The sequence below is a fragment of the Sapajus apella genome, unplaced genomic scaffold (genome assembly GCF_009761245.1).
Source record: "Sapajus apella isolate SASKATOON/1434 unplaced genomic scaffold, GSC_monkey_1.0 scaffold67, whole genome shotgun sequence".
NCBI lineage: Eukaryota > Metazoa > Chordata > Mammalia > Primates > Cebidae > Sapajus > Sapajus apella.
Genome location: NW_022437007.1, coordinates 1,771,466 through 1,796,318, shown reverse-complemented (window position 1 = coordinate 1,796,318; position 24,853 = coordinate 1,771,466). Strand labels below are relative to the sequence as shown.

The 24,853-nt window shown below is 37.0% G+C and overlaps 1 protein-coding gene across 1 annotated transcript in view; it reads right to left on the bottom strand.

Moving 5' to 3' along the window:
• NAF1 (nuclear assembly factor 1 ribonucleoprotein) overlaps window positions 1–18,938 on the bottom strand; it is a 39,556-nt gene extending 20,618 nt beyond the window's left edge. Inside the window, exons 1-3 of the mRNA XM_032248525.1 lie at window positions 18,370–18,938; window positions 16,311–16,488; window positions 1,299–1,392 (exon numbers count right to left, since the gene is read on the bottom strand). Coding sequence (XP_032104416.1) covers window positions 1,299–1,392; window positions 16,311–16,488; window positions 18,370–18,734 — 637 coding nt within the window. The 5' untranslated portion in view covers window positions 18,735–18,938. The remainder of the gene's footprint in view (window positions 1–1,298; window positions 1,393–16,310; window positions 16,489–18,369) is intronic.
• Window positions 18,939–24,853: the final 5,915 nt, after the last annotated feature.

Genomic DNA, 24,853 nt, shown 5'->3' with positions numbered 1-24,853 from the left:
TATATAAGAAATTAGTTGCCTGTTTATCTTCACATATTATTAAATACCATAAGATAACTCTAAAACTAGTAAATGTAATGATTCCAGAATCATGGAGTTTTAATTATTATTTTTGAAAAAAGGGTTCACTTTAATATATTTTTATTAATAAAATGAAAAAGTATAAAATTATGTAAGTATTTATTTTTAAACATTGATACAGACACAGAAAAAAGTCAAAAGTCCCATTTCAACCACTGACTCATTATACAGCTGGTCCCAAGAGCAACTACCTTGAATTTTTCTATGTCCTTAGGTTCTGTGGAGGCTGGTGGGCAGTCTAGGCCCTCTTCACAGTTCCAAAATCCTAATACTTTGTCAGTGCTAAGTTCTATTCTCAGGCGTACCCTACTGTGAGTTAATAGTACCTACATTAACAAAATCTCACATACCAACCTCACATGTTGGGGCTAAAGAAATCTAAAATATTAAGTTCTCTTATATAGCAGTTTCATATTTTGTGCCATTAATATATCAGTATTAAACCACTAAACTTTCTAACTTACATGTTCTTAAGACAAAATCAAAGATGGTGAGCAGAATGGCACCCCCAGAGATATCCACACTCTAATACCTGAATCTGTAAATACATTACATTTTTAAGAGCCTTTGCAGATGTGACTAAAGTTGAGGACCTTGAGATAGGGGAGATTATCCTGGATTATGCAGATACTCAATCTAAAAAGTCTCTGAAAGCAAAGAACCTTTCCAGATGTGGTTAGAGTGAGGTGAGACACTGGAAGAAGGCTCAGAGACAGACACTCCATTACTGGCTTTCAGGATGAAGAAAGAGAACCAAAAGCCAAGGAATGTGGGCAGGCTCAAGAAGCCAAGCAGAGCAAAGAAATAAGATTCTCTGCTAGTATCTACAGAAAATAACTCAGCCCGGTTAACACATTTGATTTTAGCCCACTGAGCCCCACATGAGAACTGTATGATAAATCTGTGCTGTTTTAAGGCACTATGTTTGCAGTAATTTGGTAGAGATACATTAGAAAACTAATATATCAAATTAAAAGAAAATTCTGGAGGAAGTACGTCAGTAAAGCCAGACATTTAAATTTCTATGAAGAAACTCTATTTATGTATAATTTTAGTACATGAAAACTGAATTTTATCCCTTCAAACTATGACGTGTTAATTACATATTTAAAAAACAATTTACTAGTCAGAAAGCCACTGATTCAATTATTAGTGTGTGTTCAGATATAATTAATATTTTAATAAGATTCTTTTTATTAATAAAATTCTTTACATACCTAGTTGTTCAATAATACTTGAAACCATCCCAAGAGGCTTTAATTCAATATCTTCAGGCAGAATAATAGTGAGTTCTTCAACAGAAGGCAGTTCCTACAATTAAAAAGAAAAAAAAAAAAAAAGCATTAATCTTCCTCCAGCTTCAACAACTTAAAAAAGATAAGATAAATTTTCCATTTAAAGTGCTACACCTATAGGAAGATGTAACATTAAGTGCTTAGAGCATCTCTTTAATGTTATCCTTCCAGTGGTTGCAAAGACTTGTGACAGCACTTCTCTCACTCCAACACTTCTCCACCTAAGTGACTCCACATGTCTTAAGTACAAACCCCAAATTCAGTTATATTAAGAACACAGACATAAGTACTGTTCTAGATTCTTTCAATCACATTTGAACAAGAGACTCTCTGCTTCCTATTAAAAAAAAGGCTATTATAAGTCAGAGACATTCCATTTGAAAAGAAGTAATTCTACTGGTAACTACAATTTCTGTAGAAAAGTTCTTTTATCGGTCGTGTTAAATTGGTTAATTAATTAGTTTGACTGTGATTAAACAGTAGAACAAAGAAGCAGCAATCCTTGCTGGGACTGTGTGGAGAAGAGTTGAACGACTGGCCTCTTCAGGAAAAAGAAAAGGATACCTATTAGTGAAATACTAAAGTCCTGAAAAAAAGAATGTAGGCTTTAGCCTATAAAAACTGTGACGGTATTGCTAGATACCGTCTTTCTCTAGGTTAAAAAATAAATTTCTTTACACCTAAAGATTTATCTTTTCTTATCCAGCTGCAAACTGCATCTCAGTTGCTATGGAAACTAGATACTGAAGTACAGATGAGGTTGAAGAGATGTCTAAGAATACATCTGCCTTAGCCTTTACATTAAAAACAGAACTTTCTGTTCTTGACCCTTGCTAAATGATATTAACTCTCAGAAGAAAGCTTCTCCTCAAGAAGGCTTGAAGTGCAAAGACCCTACCAATGGCATTTTAAGAGTTAAACTGAGTGAAGGGTAACTTTTAGAGAAATGTTGGAAAAGATGGAAAAATCTACATAATACGCAGTGTAGTGCAGATGAAATCTTGAGTAATCATATTACCCCTATGGAAACTTAAACTAGGTTCTTACCAGAGTTGATAAGCAGACATCTAAAATACACTGCATCTGGAATATGCTATTTTCCGATAAAGGATAACTTATGGAGAGCAACACTATGGGTCTCAACCAACCGATGCAGAAGAAAGTCAGCAACGTGCCTTTGTATGGTTAGTCTCCCTGGTGTTAGAGGAAATTATTTTGTTTCATCCATCAGAAATTTTCTGAGTACTTTTAAGGAGAGAACAACCACTTCTCTTTTCATTATATTAAATGTAGAAAGCCTAATCTTGGGAAGAGCATGGTTTGAAAGTGGTTCATGTGTAAATCAGAATGGAGAAGGGAGTTTAGTTGTTAGAACAAACGAGACACTGAATAGCCTTTTCACAGAAGTTCTTAGCTAAAGAAATCTCAGACCTTGTTAAACACAAAACTGGATAATTATAATTTTGGGGGACTGCAGAGTAGAGAGCTTTAACGATATTTTAGAGGGCAACTGTGAGAGGAGTCTCACACAAATTCTGGTTCTGGGAGTGGTACCTCTTGTAAAGTGGCAAATGTCACTGGCTAATCCAGAAGTACAGTGATAAAATGTGTCCCATTGCCTAGCCAAATTATAAGATATAGAACAAAAATTTCATTACTTTTGGATTGGGATGAAGCCTACTGGTTAAATATTCTCAAATAAACAAGCACTATTTAACCAGCATGAAAGGCTCCTGGTTTTGTATTTTCTATTATGAGGAATAAAGGCCCATGTAATGTAATATTTATTCTTTCATGTAAGTCTAAACTGATACTGTTTTGCTTCTGTTGTGGTTTGTTTAAAGTATAAAAGTAAAACATGTTCCTATTTTGAAAAAAGGAAAAACTCAAGCAGTATGGAAGGATACAAAGTAAAAGGCAAAAATTCCTCAACTCTATTCCTTTCAACTACCCAATTCCAAGCCACATAGATAGCTAATGTTATCTTTCAAATACATTTACCATGTAGATATAAATTTTAATTCTAACTTCAAAGTATTTTTCACTTAAATAAAATATCCACATTTTAATGGAACAAAAAAAAAAGCTCATATAGCCAAGACAATCCTAAGCAAAAAGAACAAAGCTGGAGGTATCATGCTACCCGACTTCAAACTATACTACAAGGTTACAGTAACCAAAACAGCATGGTACTGGTACCAAAACAGACATATAAACAAGTGAAACAGAATAGAGGTCTCAGAAATACCACCACACATCTACAGCCATCCGATCTTTGACAAACATAGCAGAAACAAGCAATGGGGAAAGGATTCTCTAATAAGTGGTGCTGGGGAAACCTGCTAGCCATATACAGAAAACTGAAACTGGACCCTTTTCCCACACCTTATACAAAAATTAATTCAAGATGGATTAAAGACTTTAATGTAATGTAAGACCTAAAACCATAAAAACTCTAGAAGAAAACCTAGGCAATACCATTCAGGACATAGGCATGGGCAAACACTTCATGATTCAAACACCAAAAGCAATGTCAACAAAAGCCAAAACTGACAAATGGGACCTAATTAAACTAAAGAGCTTCTGCACAGCAAAACAAACTATCATCAGAGTAAACAGGCAATCTACAGAATGGGAGAAAAATTTTGCAATCTATCCATCTGACAAAGGGCTAATATCCAGAATCTATAAAGAACTTTAAATAAATTTATAAAAAAAGTGGGCAAAGGATATGAACCGACACTTCGGAAAAGAAGACAATTACACAGCCAACAAACATATGAAAAAAAGCTCACCATCACTGGTCATTAGAGAAAGGCAAATCAATCCCGCAATGACATATCATTTCATACCAGTTAGAATGGCAATCATTAAAAAGTCAGGAAACAACAGATGCTGAAGAGGATGTGGAGAAATAGGAATGCTTTTACACTGTTGGTGGGATTGTAATTAGTTAAACCATTGTGGAAGACACTGTGGCAATTCCTCAAGGATCTAGAACCAGAAATACCATTTGACCCAGTAATCCTATTACTGGGTACATAACCAAAGGATTATAAGTCATTCTATTATAAAGACACATGTACACACATGTTTATTGTGGCACCGTTCACAATAGCAAAGACTTGGTACCAACTCAAATGCCCATCAGTGAGACTGGATAAAGAAAACGTGGCACATATACACCATGGAATACTATGCACCCATATAAAAAGATGAGTTCACGTCCTTTGCAGAGACATAGATAACGGTGGAAGCCATCATTTTCAGCAAACTATCACAAGAACAAAAAACCAACCACTGCATTTTCTCACTCATAAATGGGAGTTGAACAATGAGAACACATGGACACAGAAAAGCAAAGATCACACACTGAGGCCTGTCAGGGGCAGGGGACTAGGGCAGAGTTACCATTAAGATAAATATCTAATGTAAACGATGGGTTGATGGGTACAGCAAACCACCATAGCAAGTGTATACTTATGTGCCAAACCTGCACATTCTGCACATGTATCTCAGGACTTAAAATACAATAATTTTTAAAAATCCATATTTTAATACAAGGTACCCTTTTTACCTATCATACCCTCCACATCTTTCTATACCAAAACATAAACATATAACTAATTTTAACAGTTATGAATGTATTCCACTGTATCAGTGGTACTATACTACACTAGCCACCTGACACAACATGTATCTGCCCTTTTAGAATTTTTGCCACTACACACAATGATACATCAAACATTCTTCAACATATATCTTTGTGTAACTCCTGTGATAAATTAAAGTGGTCCTGATAGATTAAAACATACGAATGTTTAAAATTTTGACAGATACTGCTGAATTTCTTCTTAAAAATGTCACATCAATTCACATTTCCACAATGTATCAGAGGTTTCCCTACACCCTTGCCATTATTGATAAGTACACTTTAAATCTTTGACAGTTTTATGAGTATACGATAGTATCTTGCTTTGACAGGAATTTCTTCATTCATAAAGAGTGAATATCCTTGCATGTATCCTGGCCATTTTTATGTGTGTTATGAATTGTTTCTTGTATAATGTGACACATTTTTGGAGGGCTTATCTTTTATTAATTTATTTTTTAAAAATTTGATTTTTAAGAACATTTGTCTTTTATCAAATATGTTGCAAATATCCACTCTCTTACGCCCCAGAATGTTTTTTAGCTAAATGATTTAAACTAAATAATTTTGGTTGTCTAGTCAACCTTTGGCATTTTAATTTTTACGTAGTCAAGTATTTTTTTTTTTTTTGGCTTTTGAAACTTGTGTCACATTTAGAAAGGTCCTCCCTATCCGAAAATCACTTAAAATTCACTATTGTTTTCTTCTAGTTTCATTTTTTAAATATTTGGGTATTTGGTCCATTGACAATTTTACTCTTGTATAAAAGTGAAGCAGTGATTGACTTTATCTTTAACAAACTACTAGCCAGTTATCCTGACATGCTGTAGAATAATCCATCTTTCCTCTTAATAATTTGAAAAACAAACTTTAACATATACTAAGTACACTTATGTAGTTGGGTTTTTTACTGAATCTCCATTCATTTTCACTGATCTAGTTCAGTGTCAGTACTAAACTATTTTAACAACTGTGGTTTTCATAAAACATTTCAATTGCGACGGCAGGCTACTTTCTTTACTCACGCTAAAATATTTTTCCTCTTAGTATTTTTAACTGTTCTCACATGTTAATCTTGCTAAACTTCCAGAACTATTTTGTCATACTGGTGTCATTGACTGAGATCACATTTAATTACAGCTGCCTTTATGAAGGGTCCTACATAGTGCTTAGGCTTATTTCACTCTACTTTACATATTACTTGATATAATAAATTCCTAGTTACTGAATATATTTTTCTGCTATTGCAAATAAACCTGAGTATTGCCTGAACGTAAATATCATGCTGAAATTTACTTTTAGTAATTTTCTTGTATATTTATTATACAACCATATTTTCAAAGAGTAAGTTGTCCTTCTTTTTAATATTAGTACAACATGGCTTTCATTTTTCAGATGATATTGGTTGACAATTCCAGCATCTCAAATATGAAACAATTGTGATGACAGTGGACATATCTAATAGGAATGTTCCAAATCCTATGCATAATGATGCACTTTTATTGGAACTTTCTTTTTAACGAGTTAAGAAAGCATCCATCTATTCCAATTCTAATAAAATTCTTGAAATCAGAAATAAATTGAGTTTTATCAAATGCTCTTTCATTATTTTGAGATCATTGTAACATAATTTTTTGTACGTTGAGCAGTTCAGTCTACAGGGTCTAATGAAGTCCTGATGTTCTGCTCTAAGGAATACTAGGAGACATCCAGTATGAGGAAAATAAGGGAAAATATATAAAGCCAGATTATTTGTAGTGTGGCAGGGACTCACAATTTTGGTCAAAAACAGTGTCTGGCAGGTCCTCTTAGTTCCTGTTGCTGTACTGTGTTTCCAACCTATGTACCAGAAGAATGAAAACTTTTGCCCACAAAGGGGAAGGTTCTCTGCTTTTGTGTAGAATCAAACTTAGGGGAAAACAAACAAACACTGTTCTCTGTAATCACCACTGTATTTCCAATACGTGTTCAGTGATCCTAGTACTCTGTAATATGGGAATGTACAGTTTCCTGAGCATTACTAAAAAAGGGTAATTACTAAAAAAGGGTGGCAAGCACCTGTAATCCCAGCTACTCGGGAGGCTGAGACAGGATCTGAACCCAGGAGGTGGAGGTTACAGTGAGCCAAGACTGCACCACTGCACTCCAGCCTGGGTGACAAGAACAAAACTCTGTCTCCAAAAAAAAAAAAAAAAAGACCAATGAAATCTCACCCCAAATACTCCACAAAACATAAAAGGTATATAAAAAGTACATAGTATATACAAAACATGTAAGAGATAAGTAAACCCACCTTGTACAATTCCAGATTAAGAGTCTGTTAAAGAGTCTGCCTTTGAAAGTCCAGTTAAATGAAGCCATATATATTCATTTTGAGAAAGGCACTGAATTAAGGGAAACCAGATCTATTTGTTTCTTTTAAATTAGCAAGCTAAGAGGAGGACAAAGAGAAAAAAAAAACCAAACTCAAACAAGAAGGCACCCAAGAGACGTGCTTTCCATGAAAAATGTTGGCAGGTTCAGAGAACTTAAAAAGGTTTGAAATGGACAGATCTCTGAAAGGTTCTAAAAGCAATTTCCTTTGGAACATGTCAGACAAGGTAATAGAAGATTTTTGTCTTGATGTATGAATGCCAAATGTCATCATCTCTTTCTCAACTAGCAGATTTAATGTACTGTATCATTACTAAGCCTAGTCATCCTTTATCAAACTATCCTGCTGCTTTGCTTTTTTCTAAACACATTGTTGTCTAACATTTCTATATTTACTTCATGTCCATTTCTCTAACTAGACAATAAAACCAACCACAACTAGGACCTTTTTAGTCCTAAACATAACTAAGAACTACTTAGTCTTGCTCATTGCTATAGTACCCAAAAGATGGCTAACGCATAGCAGGCATTTAGTATTAATCTATATTTATTAAATGAACTCATCTACCTCATCAGTTCAACTTTAACAAAAATCTCAGAAGTCAGTCTTTTTTAGTCTGAGCAGAAATCAGCTAATGAAAATATAACCTGATATAGAATCCTCAAATAATGAGAAAGACCTGAACCTAATCTCAAAAATAAAATTTAAAAGCCAGGCTTCCAAGGAAGCTTAACTGCCTAGGATTGATGCATAGATACCTCTGGGTTGCAGCAGTGAACACTAATACAATTATAGATTAACACTTGATTCCCTGATAACACAGCTGCTGCTCCTCCTATGATAATGACTAAATCTCAGATACATAATCTCCTTTGGGGAATAAAAAAATCAATCACTTTGCTTTTCCACGTATCAGGGAAGGATGTATATGTGTGACAGAAAAGAGAAACACACTAACACAATCCAATAAGGGGGAAAATATGGCAAGAAAACATACTGTGAGACATTACCATTTTGGCAGTGCACAAAAGATACAAAGAATCAGAAGTAAAAGGCATACTAATAAACTGAAAAAACTGAAGGTAGAGGTGATAAAAGAGGCCTGGGATAGAAAGACATTCTTCAACACAGACCAAGGGTCCTAAAAATAAAAGACAAAGCGATTTAGTGCAGATTAATTTATCAGCCTGGATTATTACCCCACAATCCTTGTTAAAAGAATGGTGAGTAGACAGGAAAGACTTTTTATTTTATTTACTCAATATTAGCTACAAATTCAAATTTAATTGATTAAAATTAAATAAAATTTAACACTCAGTCTTCAGTCACACTAGCGACATTTCAAGACAGCACAATACAGACATTTCCATTACTGGAGAAAGCTCTGTTACACAGCACTGCTTTACATTCTCACACATCAAAAAAGCCCTCCATTACAAAACATATACCCAGGTATTAATAATATCAATTTATTTCTGGCCTTAATACAGGTATAATTTTAAGACCACATTTCAATAGCATGTACCAGATTACTAATAAAGTCTTAATGCTAACCTGAATACTCAGGAAATGAAGATTTGTGATAAATCTACATTTTAATTTCATTGTTTTCCAAAATTAAAATGCAACCAAAAATCTATTCTGGATGTACGTTACCTGCGGTAAGAAATAATTGTTTTATCATGCAAATAAAATTATGATCATAAATGTTTACTAACAAAAAAAAAAATCAAAGAACAGGAGAAAGTTTTTCTGTACCCATTTATTCAAGACTTCTATACATAACAAAGGGTAGGAAAGGAAAGGAAAAAAACTATTTCATTCACATCATTAGCAAATGAAAAGGTTGCATGGAAATAAAAATCCCCAAATAACACAGCACTTGGCACATGAACACTAAAATCCAACCTATTAAATAAACTCGATCATTTATTTTCTATACATTACAGAGTTCCAAGTCAAAGCCTTTATTGAGAGCCAATATAATCCAAGCAAATACAATTTTTAAAAGCTGACATTAGATGATACATTTACCCTTCACTTTGAGAGAATATGTTACATAATTATTATTCAGGAACCAAATAATGAGAAGGTCCAAATGACCAGATTCTAATGTTGCTATGCAGGTCTCCACAAATACTAAAAACACAGCAGTTTAGCATGTACTTATTAATAGTTCAGAATCTGCTCCTCCCCACTTACATGACTTCAGACAAGTCTCTTTCTTTCTGGTTTCATTTTTCTTATCTACGAATAGTAAGGAAACTGAGCAAAAGTTCTAAACAGTTGTACAAATAGTTAATAACAATTTAAATGTCCAGTTGCATGTAATCAAAAAGACAACACATTAATATATAAATTACATACTAGATTTGAACAAAAAATTACTGTCCTCTGTGATAGCAGATACTCATAACTATGGCACTAAAGAAATGGAAGATCCTAACCAGACTTCAGGAATATCCATGAAAGAGCAAGTATTGTCTATGTTGTAAAATTATTATATTTTAATTCTCTAACATCTGTACGGCCTACAAAGTTAATCAGCTAAGCAAAATATTCAAAAGAGTAACATCAAAAATCCATCCTATTAAAAATTAAGTTATAGACCTATCAGTCAAAAAATGAGTGCCTAAAACTTTCAATGCAAAAATGGAAGGAGGTAATATGTCAAAAGCGGCCCTCTGAAAAGATAACACTTAAAATTTACAACACCCTTGACTTTTCTAGCATTTGTGAAGGCTTATGGAGCAAAAAAAAAAGGAGTATCAGTAATTTGATGACTTTCTAAAGCAAAATTATCTAAAGAACCTTCAGTTGGATTTTCACTCACAAATATAGCAAAAGGATAGCAGAGGTTGGTAGGGGAAGGAATCAAACATTCCAAATGAAAACTAATCCTTTTTGGTGTCAATTTGGAGAAAATTGAGAAAAGTGAGGAAGGCGGAATGAAATTCTTTAACCACTTTTCTCATGTTACCCAACATAGGACATGCATGTGGCAGCCAATTACCTGATGCTATTAGGTGAGCCTTCACAGATATGGTTGGAAAGTAGGATCCAATCTCTGGAGTACTGAGAGCCATGACTGAATTTTTTTTTTCTCTATAGCTGGTAAAACATTGGAAAAAAAAATGAATTAGGTCTGTATACTTTGTGTCAACTATGACCATACTTAACATGTAGTCTAATTCATTAACTTCTTCAGGAGAAGTAATTTTACAAGTTTCCATGGAACTCAGCTATTTATCACCAGTAAGCGTTAGTGCCCTCATTACCCTATTGCGTATGACAGTAAACTTAAGACTCAGACAAGCCAATTAAAAAATGAGGGTCAACACTTCCTTGAAGTGTCTTGATACTTTTTTTTTAAATGAATACATTATCAACCTGTTTTTCTCTAAAATTACTGTTAGAGAAACAAAGTTCATAAGAATACCTTCAAAATTTGATTTTCGTAAATATAAAACTGAAAGAAAACTATAATCCATCTCAATAAGGAAAAAATCTCCAGCAATGAATATAATTCTAAGCATCTTTTATGTTAATTGAGTCCATATTTCATCAACTTTAAGACACTGATTTTATATATCCCTAAGATAAAAGGACTGGCAAATGACTGCAAAATGCCATAGATTATTGGCCTGATTTTTTCAGAAATCCTTATTATTTAACTGATACGGGAAATAAAACTGTCATGTGACAGGCTTGGTCCTTTCCTTGGCAAAGTTTACAATTGTTCCTTTCCAATCTATTGTTCCACCTCAGTTCAAGCCACGACGCCTTCCTTAACCATTGCAGTACAAGTATACCTCCCCTTCCACTCAATCCTATCACTTCTTGTGTGCAGAACTTATCTGACACTCAGCCATTAACTCTCTGGTGTTACTTTGCTTTCAGCTAAACTGTGTATCCTCACTCTCTAGTTCTATTGCTCTTCCAGACATTTGTCTTTATCTTCTACGGCAATCAGCAGAATTGACTTATTGAAAACTACTGAGGAATGGGGGATTCTAAAAAATTGAATGTTTCTGTGTAATAATAATTATATATGTATATATACAGGACATATGTGGATACTCTACTGAATAAAACAGTACTTATTTCATGTTTACGGATCATTCATGCCTCATGTAAGCTTTATTGAAATAATTCTATAAAATGAAATACAAAACTTTAAAAAAAAAAACCCAAGTATTATTTTTGAAGAACACTGAATATTAATGAAAAATTATATCTTTTAAGTATATAAATCATTGTTTAAATAACAAGCACTTTGGAAAGAATGTTAGTGCTAGCAAAGTGTATTCTAAAATAGAATTTAACAGTTCCAAATATACCTACAGTCATAAAAGCCTAAGTTAAAAGAGGCCTTCATTCAGGACAAAACTTATAAACCAAGTTAGGCCTTGAAAACAATATATTCAATCAATAATTACTGAGTGTAGACCAAGATGCAATACAATTTCATATATGATAGGAGATCAAATAGGCACGAAATATTCTACTGCAACTTCTAACCACTTGAGGTGGTTCAGATATTTCCATATACGCATGTTAGGACGTTTTAGAACGTGTTCACACTGCTACAATCAGGAGAATAGAATGTACTCAACCTAACTACCAAATGCACTTATCTTATAAAATAAGCAGTCACCAAAGTATGATGGCTAAATTTCCCCCAAAATTGCCAACAAGTGTTAATTTCTTTTTCTTGGTCATGCTATAGTATATGCCTAGATACACATTATTATCCCTATTGAAGTGTTATCTGTTTCTTATCTCCATAAACATTGTGCTTATAATTTTAAAATGTTACGTCAAGCCTTTCAGGCTTTCAGAAAAAAATGGGCACTAATTTATAAAACTCATTTCTGATTAAAACCTTAGAAATCATAATCCCAAATGTTTTTATGACTCTACATTTTTAATTACACTTGATACATTTGAATGAAGAGTTCAGGGCATAAACTGCTAAAAAAAAATTGTCAAAAAGAGCCTCAATTTTCCAATTCATTGAAACACTGACTACATCCTACGTGGCTGAATGTAGTTCCAAAGTTGTAATATGTATGCTGCATTACAGTGACTGTGTAGGTTATATATAAACTTTCTGAGCATTAAAGAAGAGTTTATGTTTAAAAAAGCAATTTTATCTGGTTAAACTTACATAATTGTCACATGAAGAGAGCCGCTTAAGACTCTTCTTTTTCACTGCCACTATAGCTCACTAATTCCTCTTTTATTCTCTTCCCCCTTACCATAACCTCCCATTAAAAAAATTACATCTTTTCTAAGGTTTAAGAATAATCATAAAGTTACTTCACTGTAGTTCTCTTATACCTAAAGATCTGCATTGTACATAGATCACAGAGATCTAACAACTCACAATGCAAAGAGTTAAAAGAATAGATCCAGAGAGGTGACATTCCTGCTTGAGGCACAGACTAAATGGAGGTAAAAGTTAAGTCAAGAATGCCTGAGTGACAAGAAACTGCTAGAAAACACTTTAGAAAGTTGTTAGACATAAAATTGGGTTAAATTGCGCTAAATTGGGCATGTCTATGTCCAGATCTCTGAAGGTCCAGCACAAATTCTAAAATTGGTTTTAACTGTTTGGCAAATTTTAATTTGTGTATACCTTTTAGCAAAGGCAATATGGACAGAATACTTCATTAATTTTCTTCAGAATTTCATTAGATAGATAGTTAAATTAACAGACCACATGGAGCTTGAAGATCCATCTAGCTAAGACACACACAATCTCTGCTGCCTAAGAATCTAAATAACATATCAGGAGGCCGGAACAAAACGGCACATACCACACCAGCTAGGACTAGTTGTGGAGAGGAGACAGTTCCCTGAAAGAGTGAACTGTCATTTTCTTTAAAAAAAAAAAAAAAAAGATAAGCTAAACAACAGGATTGTCCCAAAAGTAAGCAGAGAAATACAACACTAATTAGCCAGTTCACAGGATATGAAAAGCAACAGATGCCATATTTAGAGCCAGAGATACAGAAATTCATGTATAAACTGAATTAAAAAGATAAATCTGGCCAGGTACAGGCTCACGCCTGTAATCCCAGCAGTTTGGGAGGCTGAGGCGGGTGGATCACCTGAGGTCAGGAGTTCAAGACAAGCCTGGCCAACATGGCAAAACCCCATCTCTACTAAAAATACAAAAAAAGTTAGCCGGGCGTGGTGGTACATGCCTATAATTCCAGCTACCTGGGAGGCTGAGGCAGGAGAATCACTTGAACCCAGGAAGCAGAGGTTGCAGGGAGCCAAAATCTCACCACTACACTACTGGGCAACAAGAACAAAACTCCATCTCAAAAAAAAGCAAAAAGATAAATCTACAGATAAACAGAGGAAGCCAGCCAATAATGAAAGACTAAAACAACATACGGAGAATTGTGAGACTATCCAAGAGGGCATGTAAAAGAAACAGTGTGACTAGCCCTCATAGCTGCCTTAGTTCCCAGCTGCTTTCAAATAAACCTCCAGTCTCTGTTCCCCATAACGAGTCTGACATAAGTCACACATGATAACCACTTCCAAGTATTTCCCTTTCCCTCTATAGAGTATAACCTGTTATTACTGTCTGCCCAGCATCCCGTTTTGGAATGAATATAAGCTCCCTTTCCGGTGAAAGATAAAACATTCCGTGTGGTTTATATAGGGCTGATATCACATCCAACACCCCATCCTTCTCATAATACATACACATTCACACTCCTTTTCTGTCAACTGGCTCTTATGCACTCCCACCCTCTCTCTCACTAGCCCATGTGCTCTTTCAAGTGTTCATTTTCCTACACATGCTCTCTTCACTCTCTCCTACACGCTCACCTACACAAACAGGAGTGACTATGTGACTCACAGCCAAGCAATCTGAATACCCATTCCACTAGCCTCAATGATTTGTTCAAGGCTGTGTAACAGACCACAGGCCCGCAAAAGTCATCTCCATCACTTTCGTGCAAAAGTCTATCAGTAGTCAAACTGCCAGCCCTGAGAAACGGACAAAGAGGCAGACTGCTAACACACTACCTACTTGTGACTATACACTATCCTTGGTACTTAGGACAAAGCCATTCTTTTCCCTTAAACTTAAGATTTGAAACCCTGAAGAAGTCCTAATATCTTCAAGACCTGCAAGCCAGAGATTTAGGGCAGACTGGGGAACTCATCCATTCCTTTACCTATCTCTAGCAGCAGAGTAGTCTGAAGGACTTCTAATAAGTTTCCCAAATAAAGACTATAAATCACCTCTTCATCATTCCCAAAGAGCTGTTGAAATGGTCACAACCCACCACTCCAAGTTTGAAAAGCTAACAACATTCACATGAAATTTTGTCTTTTGAGGCAAACATACACTTATACAATTCAACAGCACTTTAGCAACTAAATGTATTTGTCTCCACTTGATTTACTGTCTGTGTCCCTCCATTAGTCACTATGAGAGCAGAAATTGGATTGGTCCTGTTTACAGCCCCTGGCAAATGGCAGATGCGCTATAATAATTTCTTAAAGAATAAATATAAAATGCCTATTCACACACTCATTCTATAATCATATATTACTCTGGCCTGAGAACCCATTATCTATAAGGTACTCTACTAGGCGCTATCGGAGTTGAAAGGACCACATATGAACTCAATCATCAAAGAACTTGTACCTGGACTCTTTGTGGCCACAAATCCTTTTTTGATCTTCTGATGAAAACGAGGGCATTTTGTCTAGAAAAATACCTAAACAAATATGCTAAGACTTCGTCTTAAATTTGAAGAAATTCTTAAGGTAAGAATTCCAGATCTAGTAAGATAAGACAATCATATGTATGCATTTACAGAAGTACTGTGGTCTTTTCTTTGTTGGTTATTGTACTCTAATAAGAAACTTATGTAGAAAGATGATCAAGAGACAAGCAAATAAGACCAAACAAGTCTCTTACTTTCAGAAAATGGCTGTAAGTTGGGAGCCTTTATATACAAAGACCACTAAGAAACACCAACATATCTGTAGCATGAAAACATGAGCCAGTGATGAAGTTGCAAACAAATCCCAAGGTTTTCAATATATAAAGCGTAAGTGAGACAGAAAACTTCTTGTTATGAGTAGAGAAAAAGACAAATAATTAACACTGGTAGAATCCATTCATAACAAAAGGCTCCGGAGTCCTGTAGGCTTTATTTTTTCAAATCTTGCATTAAGCTATCTCAACAATTTAAGTGTTTTATAATAATTGTGATTGGTGATCATTAAATATTTTTAAAGCATTAATAATTAAAAGTACATGCAGGGGTGGAAAAAAAACAATGTGGTAACATAGCCTACATTCTGAAATTCTTCTGAGAAGCCTTTCCTCTTGGGTCACAGGTTTCAGTCAGACTAGTATCATCCTCCCAAGGATAGTTTACAGCACAGGAGGATATAACCTTTAATAGTTAACTTTGCAAACGAAACCTATCAAGTGCCAATAAATACCATTCTACAATTAACTGTAATAATAAAAACACTCCAAAAACTTCAAGTAAACAGGAATCCTAACAAGCTCAACCCTTTGAATTTCACTTTCTACTTCTCTAAATGCAATCAATAAATTTTCTGACTGGTAGACAAAAAAAAGCAACTCTATCTTCTTTAGAGAATGCAAAAAAATGGAAAGTTCAAAGCTGAAGTTGATGCCACAATCAGAACAATTATCAAATATGAGAGTCAGAAGCAACCTTAGAATTATCCAGATCACTACTCTCTTTTACATAAGAAAGCCAAGACATGGCAAAAGCCATGCCCATTAAGCTGAGAATGGACTTCTAATTTATGGAGCAGATATAGGCAAAATTAGATCAGTATCGGTACCAGAATATATTTCAAAACATTCAACTAAGTACTAAGTACTTACGTTAAGAAGTAATTCATCTTTTGTTTTAAGAGGAAAATTCTTATTTTCCTTCTCAACTTGTAAATCATCCTCTCCATCTGACAGCACTGGAGGAAGTGATACACAAGAGGAAGAAGAGGAAGATGATGAGGAAGATGAGGAGGAAGATGATGAGCTTGAACTATCTGAATCTGTTTCACTGTAGGGAAGAAAAAAGTTAAAAAAATAGTACAGTATTATTATAATGACATTAAAATAAGATTATTCAACTAAGAAATATCATCTTTACTATATCTTTACTATTGCTGTTCTAATTCAAAAGTTAGCACCTCAAAGCTGATATGGTATTGGGAGAATAGTCTTTAGTCTACCAGTAACATTTTCCAACCTCTGCTATAACTCAGATCCTCTTATGACAATAGTCTCACATTATCATACACCTGTCTGAGTATAAGCAAGCATGTGACAAATCACCAACAAAAGGGAACGAACTCTGGGCATGGCACCTCACTTAGGCACCAATAACCAGATCGCTTAATTGCCAATGAGTTTCTTCTTAATCTACAGACAACTTGGGGAATCCTCAGTTACTAAATTATGTGGACCATTCCATTTTCTGAAAACTCTCTTGGTCCTTATCTTCCACAGAAATTATCGTTAACAGCAACCACTGTCTCAGTTTAAATTTTGTTTGTTGGCTCCCCACTACAAGCCCTTTTATGTACTATTTTTAGGGGTTCTCCGACTTCCTCCTCTTTCTGCATTACTTCCATGGATAATCCCATAGACATTAATGATTTCAATCATCATCCATGTGACATTAACACCTGAATCTTCAGCTAGGACATCTCTGAACTCCATACCCAATCTATTGGCCACCTTTGTATGAATGTCCTATACATACCACACTTGCAGCAAGTTAATACAAGGAAAAGTGCATGATCCTAACTAAACCTGCTTCTCCCCTTCAGCTTCCGTTTGATTTCACTGCTGATAACAGGCAAAAAGTTGTATCCCTTTTGATTTTTTCAAATATTTGGTATTCTCTGCCATCACCCACAAAGAAAGTCATTAGTGGTATCCTGACACTAAGTTGGCCTATTATGATGCTATATTCCTTCTGCTTTCAAAACTTATCCCCAAATCGTCCACCACTTACTTTTCTTTGCTAGTAAAATGAACTCTGAAATCCCACAAAATGATCACACTGCAATCTTAGTACTGCCAAGAAATCCAGCCTTGTTTACAGTTACTTCCCCCTCCCAGTGTACTTCATACCCTCTCCTTCTACTCAAATATTTCAGCCTTCTCCACTCTCCCTCTTCACTGAAGACCTTCCTGAAAACTAAACTTCTCACTTCCTCACCACGTGTCTGCTATTAACCTGTTTAGTACCCCACTCAACTCACTCAACTATTTGTGGACAATGTTCAGTGTGGTTTAGTAATACTCAAATGCTGGAGTTCTCTCCAACCCAAAGGTCTCGTATTTAAAAGACAGAAGTGGGGGAAGAGGAAAAGGCTCTCATAGAACGTAAAGCATAAAATACTCCTAAATAACACTGTTTAGCTACTTTCATGAACACGTGTTACCTACAAGGACTCTATAAATTAACGTAATTATCAAGAGTCAGCTCTGAAACAAAATAATCCTTTTTCTGATTCTCCATGTATCTGGTTCAAAAAACAAGGCCGAGAAGTGATGGAAAAAAAAATCATATCTGACATAAAACTCAATTATAACCACAAAAGTACAGCCTAAACTGAATAGTTACGGAAATAACCTAAGATCCTCGAACTTTCTAAAACTGATACGATCTATACATAGGATCCTTCAGGTAACCACATTTAGGAAAGAAGTGAGAACTGATCACTAAGCTCAGATTCACCACGCGACCTGCTGAAAGAGGCAGAGAATAAAGGGCAGTCAGAGCCAATACGTCAACACGTGCGCCCGGAGCATCAGCGACCTGCCCACCCGCTAGGGCCCACACGGGCAACCTCTAGGCTCCTAGGCCCCGGCTTCCCTCGCCTGTCCTACAAGACCTCTCCCGCAGCTCCGGGTCCTGTAGGCACCCGACCTGTCCGAGTCCGACTCCGACTCCGAGGTCTCCAAGGGGTCCGGAACCCGCGCAGGCTCTGCGGCTCCCGGGGAGGTGACGCAGTCCCCGCAGGCCGGCGATTCAGCTGGCGGCTGCGGCTGCGGCGCTAGGGTCCCGGCCGGGACGGCGTTCAGAAAGGGCTGCAGTGGCTGCTCCCCGGCAGGCTTAACTTCCACGGTCTGCTCAGTGTGCGGGGACCCCTCACGCGACTGTAGCGGCAGCTGTGTCCCTGGCGCAGGAGTAGAGCCCGGAGACGCACCCGCTGGACCTTCGCCAACTGCAAAGCCGGTGCCATTGAATTTCAGAGTTTCCAGCTGAGCGGCAGCGGCCTCCACTACCTCCATCGCACCGCGCCAAAAAGCCGAATCGGCCTAAGGACTTGGGCCCGAGGACAACCTCACGGCTCTCTCCAGAAATAAAACAACTTAGGCTACCAGAGCAACAGTGCCCCGACCCAACTTCCCGCGTTTCTCAGGTAACTACATGCGGAGGGACCAAAAGACACGCCCCCGCCGTTTACGCAGCGGCGCTTTCCGGAGAGTGTGACGTATGTGGCGCGACGGCGCTCACCCGGGACGGGACGCATGCGCCGGACCTTCGGCAAGCAGTGCAGGGGAGGCCCTGAATCGGCCGTTTTCACGGCGTCATATAAACCATGCAAGGCCTGAAGGCCGGGGTTTCCTGTTGCTGGATGTGAACCAAATCTGCTCGAAGCGCCAGAATGAAGCAGGGATTATACAACAGGGGAGATGCCTGAAGAATGCTAGGTTCTGGACATCAGAAACTTGAGCCAGGAAGTCTTGACAAACACCAGTAACTTCATGAAAGTTAAATGAAGTTGATCCATCGATAGATCCAGCTATAGGTAGCGCATTAACCATTTATTTAAAAACTGTAACTACGACTATTCCATTTTCCTTTCGCCAAAATACCCTCAAAGAGAGCAGTAATGGACGAAATTTTGCTGTTAATGTTACAGTGATGTCTATATCATACTTGGGACTGTTTCGTAGAAAGGAGAGATGAGACTGAAATGTACTCACTTAATATTGGAAACCACTAATCTAAGTTGTGAAAAGAGCAAGCAAAAAACAGTTCTTAGGACTGAAGAAGAGATCAGAATTTTCTGGTTTCCTAATTAGGTCTTCAATATGATGAATCAGTACCTGTATAATAATAATTATTATTGGTACCATTTGTTAAACATGCATATGTTCTTGTTTAGCCAAGGACTTTGCTAAAGATTTTAGAAATTATTCACTGAGAATTTACTGTGCCATCTACAATAGTAGATCTTCGTAGAAACGCGAGGCAAGTGTAGTAAGAGTAAGGTTTTAAGAAGCTTACAATCTACTTTAAGTAGAGAAGGGCAATGCCCAGGAGATAACTAGAAAGATATTTGAAATATGAAATAGAAAATCCAAGTGCAGCAGAAATGGGAAGTTAAGTAGGATTGGTAGGCTATACCATGGAAATCCTCCAAAGTGAAGAGGAATTTAAACTTGGGATATTAGTAGCACAATGATTAAGCAGAGCTCAGAGTTTTCATCTAAAAAGACCTGTGTTCAGCCCTCAGCTCTACCATCTGTCATTGGTGTAACTGTGTCTTTGAACAGGTAACCTAAATCTTAATTCCCTTATCTGTAAAATAAAAATACTAACTACCATTTTGTCATTGGTGTAACTGTGATTTTGGGCAGGTAACCGAAATCTTAATTTCCTTATCTGTAAAATGGAGATAAAAACACTATCTCATTTAGTTCATGTAAGCATTAAATAAGTTACATATAAGGGAATGGAATGTCATACATTCAGTGTGCAAAAATACTTGGAAAAGGGAACAATGTATGAACTCACAAATAAAATATTTCATTGACAATGATCTTGCAAAGACATGCAGTACAGATTTGAGAAGGGAAGACATTTGAGCCAGAATTATTCTCCAGCCAGTCACTTTGTTGCATTTTTCCAAGAATTAGGTGATAAAAGTCTGAACTAGGGTTAAAGTCAATGAAATAGAGTAAAAGAAGTCCCCAGTATCAGGAGAAGAATAAAAGTACTCTAAAATTTCTGACCAAGTAAATTAGAAAGACGTTGGTATTACCAATAGAAATGGAGAAGTTGGCCAGGTACAGAGCCTCACACCTGTAATCCCAGCAGTTTGGAAGCCAAGGCTGGCAGATCACCTGAGACCAGGAGTTGGAGACCAGCCTGGCCAAGATGGCAAAACCCTATCTCTATTAAATATACAAAAAATTAGCAGACTATGGTGGCAGCCACCTGTAATCCCAGCTACTTGGGAGGCTGAGGTAGGAGAATAGCTTGCACCCAGGAGGCAGAGGTTGCAGTGAACTGAGATTGTGCCATTGCACTCCAGCTTGGGCAATAAGAAGGAAACTACCTCTCAAGAAAAAGGAAAAGTTGGAAAGAGATGTGAGTATGTGAAGTTGAGGCTGAAGAAAATCTAGACAATTGAAATATCAATAGGTATTTGAAAATAAGAAACTAGAATTTGACAGAAATATTAAGACCAGAAGCATAAGTTATGGGATAATCAAAACACTCATTTGTTCATTCAGTAATAATTTTCTTAACATTACTATATGGTATGCACTACATTATAACCTGTGCATACATGAGATAAACAGTCCTTACCCTTAAGGAGTTAACAGTTCAATAGAAAAGACAAGTTGGAAAACAAGCAAAAAGTATAGTAGAGAAATGTATCATGTAAAGGCAAGAATGTATGATATGGGAAAACTAAAACAGATAAGATACTTGGAAAATTAAGGAAAATATACTACAAGAGATATATCATGGCTTTAAGATTAATTATGGCCATAAGGCTCACTCAGGTATCTTGAGGGGCTGATACTAAATGTATTTATCAATATGACACAAACTGGCCCTGAAGATTTCCACCCCTGGCCCAGGGATTTCCAGGAGATAAGGCTGCTTCAGCATAGACGCAACTTTGATGTATAAAACAAAGCTTACCCTCGTAAGAATAGCTTCAACTCCTTTTATGAGAGAAACACCTGATAACTGACCAAGCTGAATACAGGTTTTAAAAAGGGGGAAGGATCTCCTGAATTCTGAGAATGGTCTCTGGTTGGAGACTCTCTTGATCATCTGAGCCCTGACTGTATCTGGTCTATGCCCCTAGCCTCTTCCCACTGACTATCTTATAAGAGTGATGCCAGAATCAGCTACTTAAGCATCATACAGTCTCTAAGACTCATCTTTGACTTGAATAGAACTGAATGGGAGAAGTCACCCCTAGGAAAGCTGGTTAAACAGGACCCCTCAACCACCCCCCCCATGAACATCACAGAAGGCTTTACAATGTATGTGGTATTTAAGCTGGACTTTCAAAAAGAACCATGAATTTGTTAATCTGAGAAAATAGGAGACCTTCACAGGGGAGAATAAATAACATCATTGTAATTTCCTGCTTAAAACTCTTAAATATTTGTAAGCACACTTAGAATAAAATTTAGACTCCCTGCTTTGGCTTTCAAAACTCTACCTGATCTGGCCACTACTTACCTCTCCGGTATCTATCTTTTACCATCTTCTCACCCTTGTGCCCCTGATCACTGGTCTTGAGCTCCCTTCAACTCACCATGTTAATTCTTCACATCTGGCATTTTCACGTTGCTGTTCTCTCTTCTCATCATATTAACATGGCTTTTTTACTCATTTACGTTTCTACTCAAACACTACACCTAAGAGACACCTTTTCAGACCACTCAATCTAAGAGTACCCCCAGTGCTAATTACTTTTTAGCTTATTGATCACTGTTTTTATTTAAATAGTATTTATCTTCCCAGGAAACTATATTTACCTGTTCATTATCTGTTTTTCCATAAAATTAAGTCTCAGGTAGGCTGGGCGCGGTGGCTCGTGCCTGTAATCCCAGCACTTTGGGAGGCCAAGGCGGGCGGATCACCTGAGGTTAGGAGTTCAAGACCAGCCTGACCAACGTGGAGAAACTCCACCTCTACTAAAAACAGAAAATTATCTGGGTGTGGTGGCGCATGCCTGTAATCCCAGCTACTCGGGAGACTGGGGCAGGGGCGTCTCGAATCTGGGAGGTGGAGGTTGTGGTGAGCCAAGATGGCACCATTGCACTCCGGCCTGGGCAACAAGAGTGAAACAACGTCTCAAACAAAAACAAACAAGCAATTCTCAGGTACCCAGGATCTTTGTCTAACTCACAGCTGTTTCTCTAAGTGCCTGGAAACATAATAAATCCTATAAGGATTTTTCAATGGATGAATGAAAGAAAGAAATAATAAAGCTCAGTGGGACAGTCAGAGTAAGGAATATGACTTAACAGATAAAGGTACAGATAATACCTAAGTTATTTCAATTTAAATTAATCTTATGATACCTAAGAAAGGATACTGTTTTTAAATAAAAATTTTTTGATCGTGTGGTGGGAATGTATCTGTGTTTCAACATAGTGATAGTGGTACCTATACCTAGCTTTGAAGTAGGTCAGTGTTTCACAAATGGTAATTTTTCTGAGTGGTTGTTTCAAAATGTCCTGAATTTAACTACTTTCATAGGCTTCCTCTTGACTGCATTATTTCTAACAGCTGCTAAACTTAGCCTGAGATCTTTAACCTAAGACTGAATAATAAAAAATACTTAAAATACTGTGTAGCTTACAGAGTCACTATTAACATTATGAGAGAATTTACCTTTTAAATTACAAGTTAAATGGTATATTAACATTTCAAAGGGAGCTTGTAAAACTAAAATATATTTCTATAGATGTCGCTGATTGATCTTAGCCTATTTCAAAGTTTAAAAACACGTGAATAGACATATTTCCATTTCTAGAAACTTAACAATGCACTTGCTAGATAAAAATGATGAGATTTTGGCCGGGCGCGTGGCTCAAGCCTGTAATACCAGCACTTTGGGAGCCTGAGGTGGGCGGATCACGAGGTCAAGAGATCGTGACCATCCTGGCCAACATGGTGAAACCCCGTCTCTACTAAAAACACACAAAAAAATTAGCTGGGCATGATGACGTGCACCTGTAGTCCCAGCTACTCGGGAGGCTGAGACAGGAGAATCGCTTGAACCCAGGAGGCGGACTCCAGCCTGGCGCCTGCGACAAAGTAAGACTCTGTCCCCCCCAAAAAAATGAGATTTTCTGATATATATCACAAAATCATTAAAAGCAGGTTATGTGACTGTTTAGATGAGTTGCTATTCCTATATATATATCCTGCAGCACTAATTTAAGTTAAGGTTATATTTTTGCATTGCAAACTAATGTAGTAGGGAAAAGAGAGGTATAAGTGCTATTTTAGTCCAAAAGGGACTGACATTGTACTGTACTGGACTCATTTGAGAGTATGGACAGAAATTATAGACTAGAGACTAGGCACTTCTTGCCATCTAGTGTCCTCTCAGCTCATAAGAGAGTGACTTATCTGACTGGTGAACTGGGGAAAAGGAACTAGGCATACTTGGTCCAGTATCTTTGTATTACAGAAGATAGAAATTATTTAGGTAGATAGGGTGAGTCCCTGGCAGAAAACTTCCTTCTAACAAAGAGCAGCACAGAAATAGCTCCCTTTTTAACCTCAAGCAGTTAAGAAAAAAATCACTTCTTTTCTAACAAAGAGCAGCCTGGAAGATCAGGCTGTACCACACAGATAAGCAACTCAGGCACAGAGCAGGGAGTTTCCTAGGTAATCACCAAACTTCACACACGTACGATGGGCCCAAGTAAAAACAGTGGGCCTCAATAAGCACATCCCTTTTCATTTAGGCACACTAAGATAGGAAAGCTGGAAGTATGCACAGGGAAGATACCTGTAGCTGCAAGAAGGTGCCTGGGAGCAGGCACAGAAACTCTTCCCTCCTTTTTAGCACACACCAAAAAACAGCACAGAGCAGATAAACTAAGAGTGTGCCTACATGATCAAACAATGGAGTGGGGGCTGATAGGGACTCTGCTCTATACAGATAGTATACTTGATTCTAACCAGTTCTTCGGGCCCTAGGAAGATAAGACACACCCTCCTCATAGTCCATTTATAAAACCCTGACCTTTTTTACTACAACTCAGCAGCCTGTTCAGGACCCCTCTCTGTGACACAGAACTGTTCTTTTCTTTTGCCTAATAAACTCCTGCTCCAATCTCACCGTGTGTGTGCATCTACGTTCTTGATTTCCTCAGCTGTGAGACCACAAACCTTGGTATCTACCCCAGACAACAAGGCCATTTTATACTTGGGGGCCCGTTGGGATTTGAAGGTAAAATCATCGGAAGGGTGAGAGTAGGAGCGGACTCTATACTTTCATTTCTGAGGCTTCTCATCCTCAGTTTTTATTCTCTCAAAGAATTATCAAAAACCCAGGCATCTGACAGCTGATTAAGGAGAACTATCAAAAACCCAGGCATCTGACAGCTGATTAAGGAGCCACCAGGGCAAG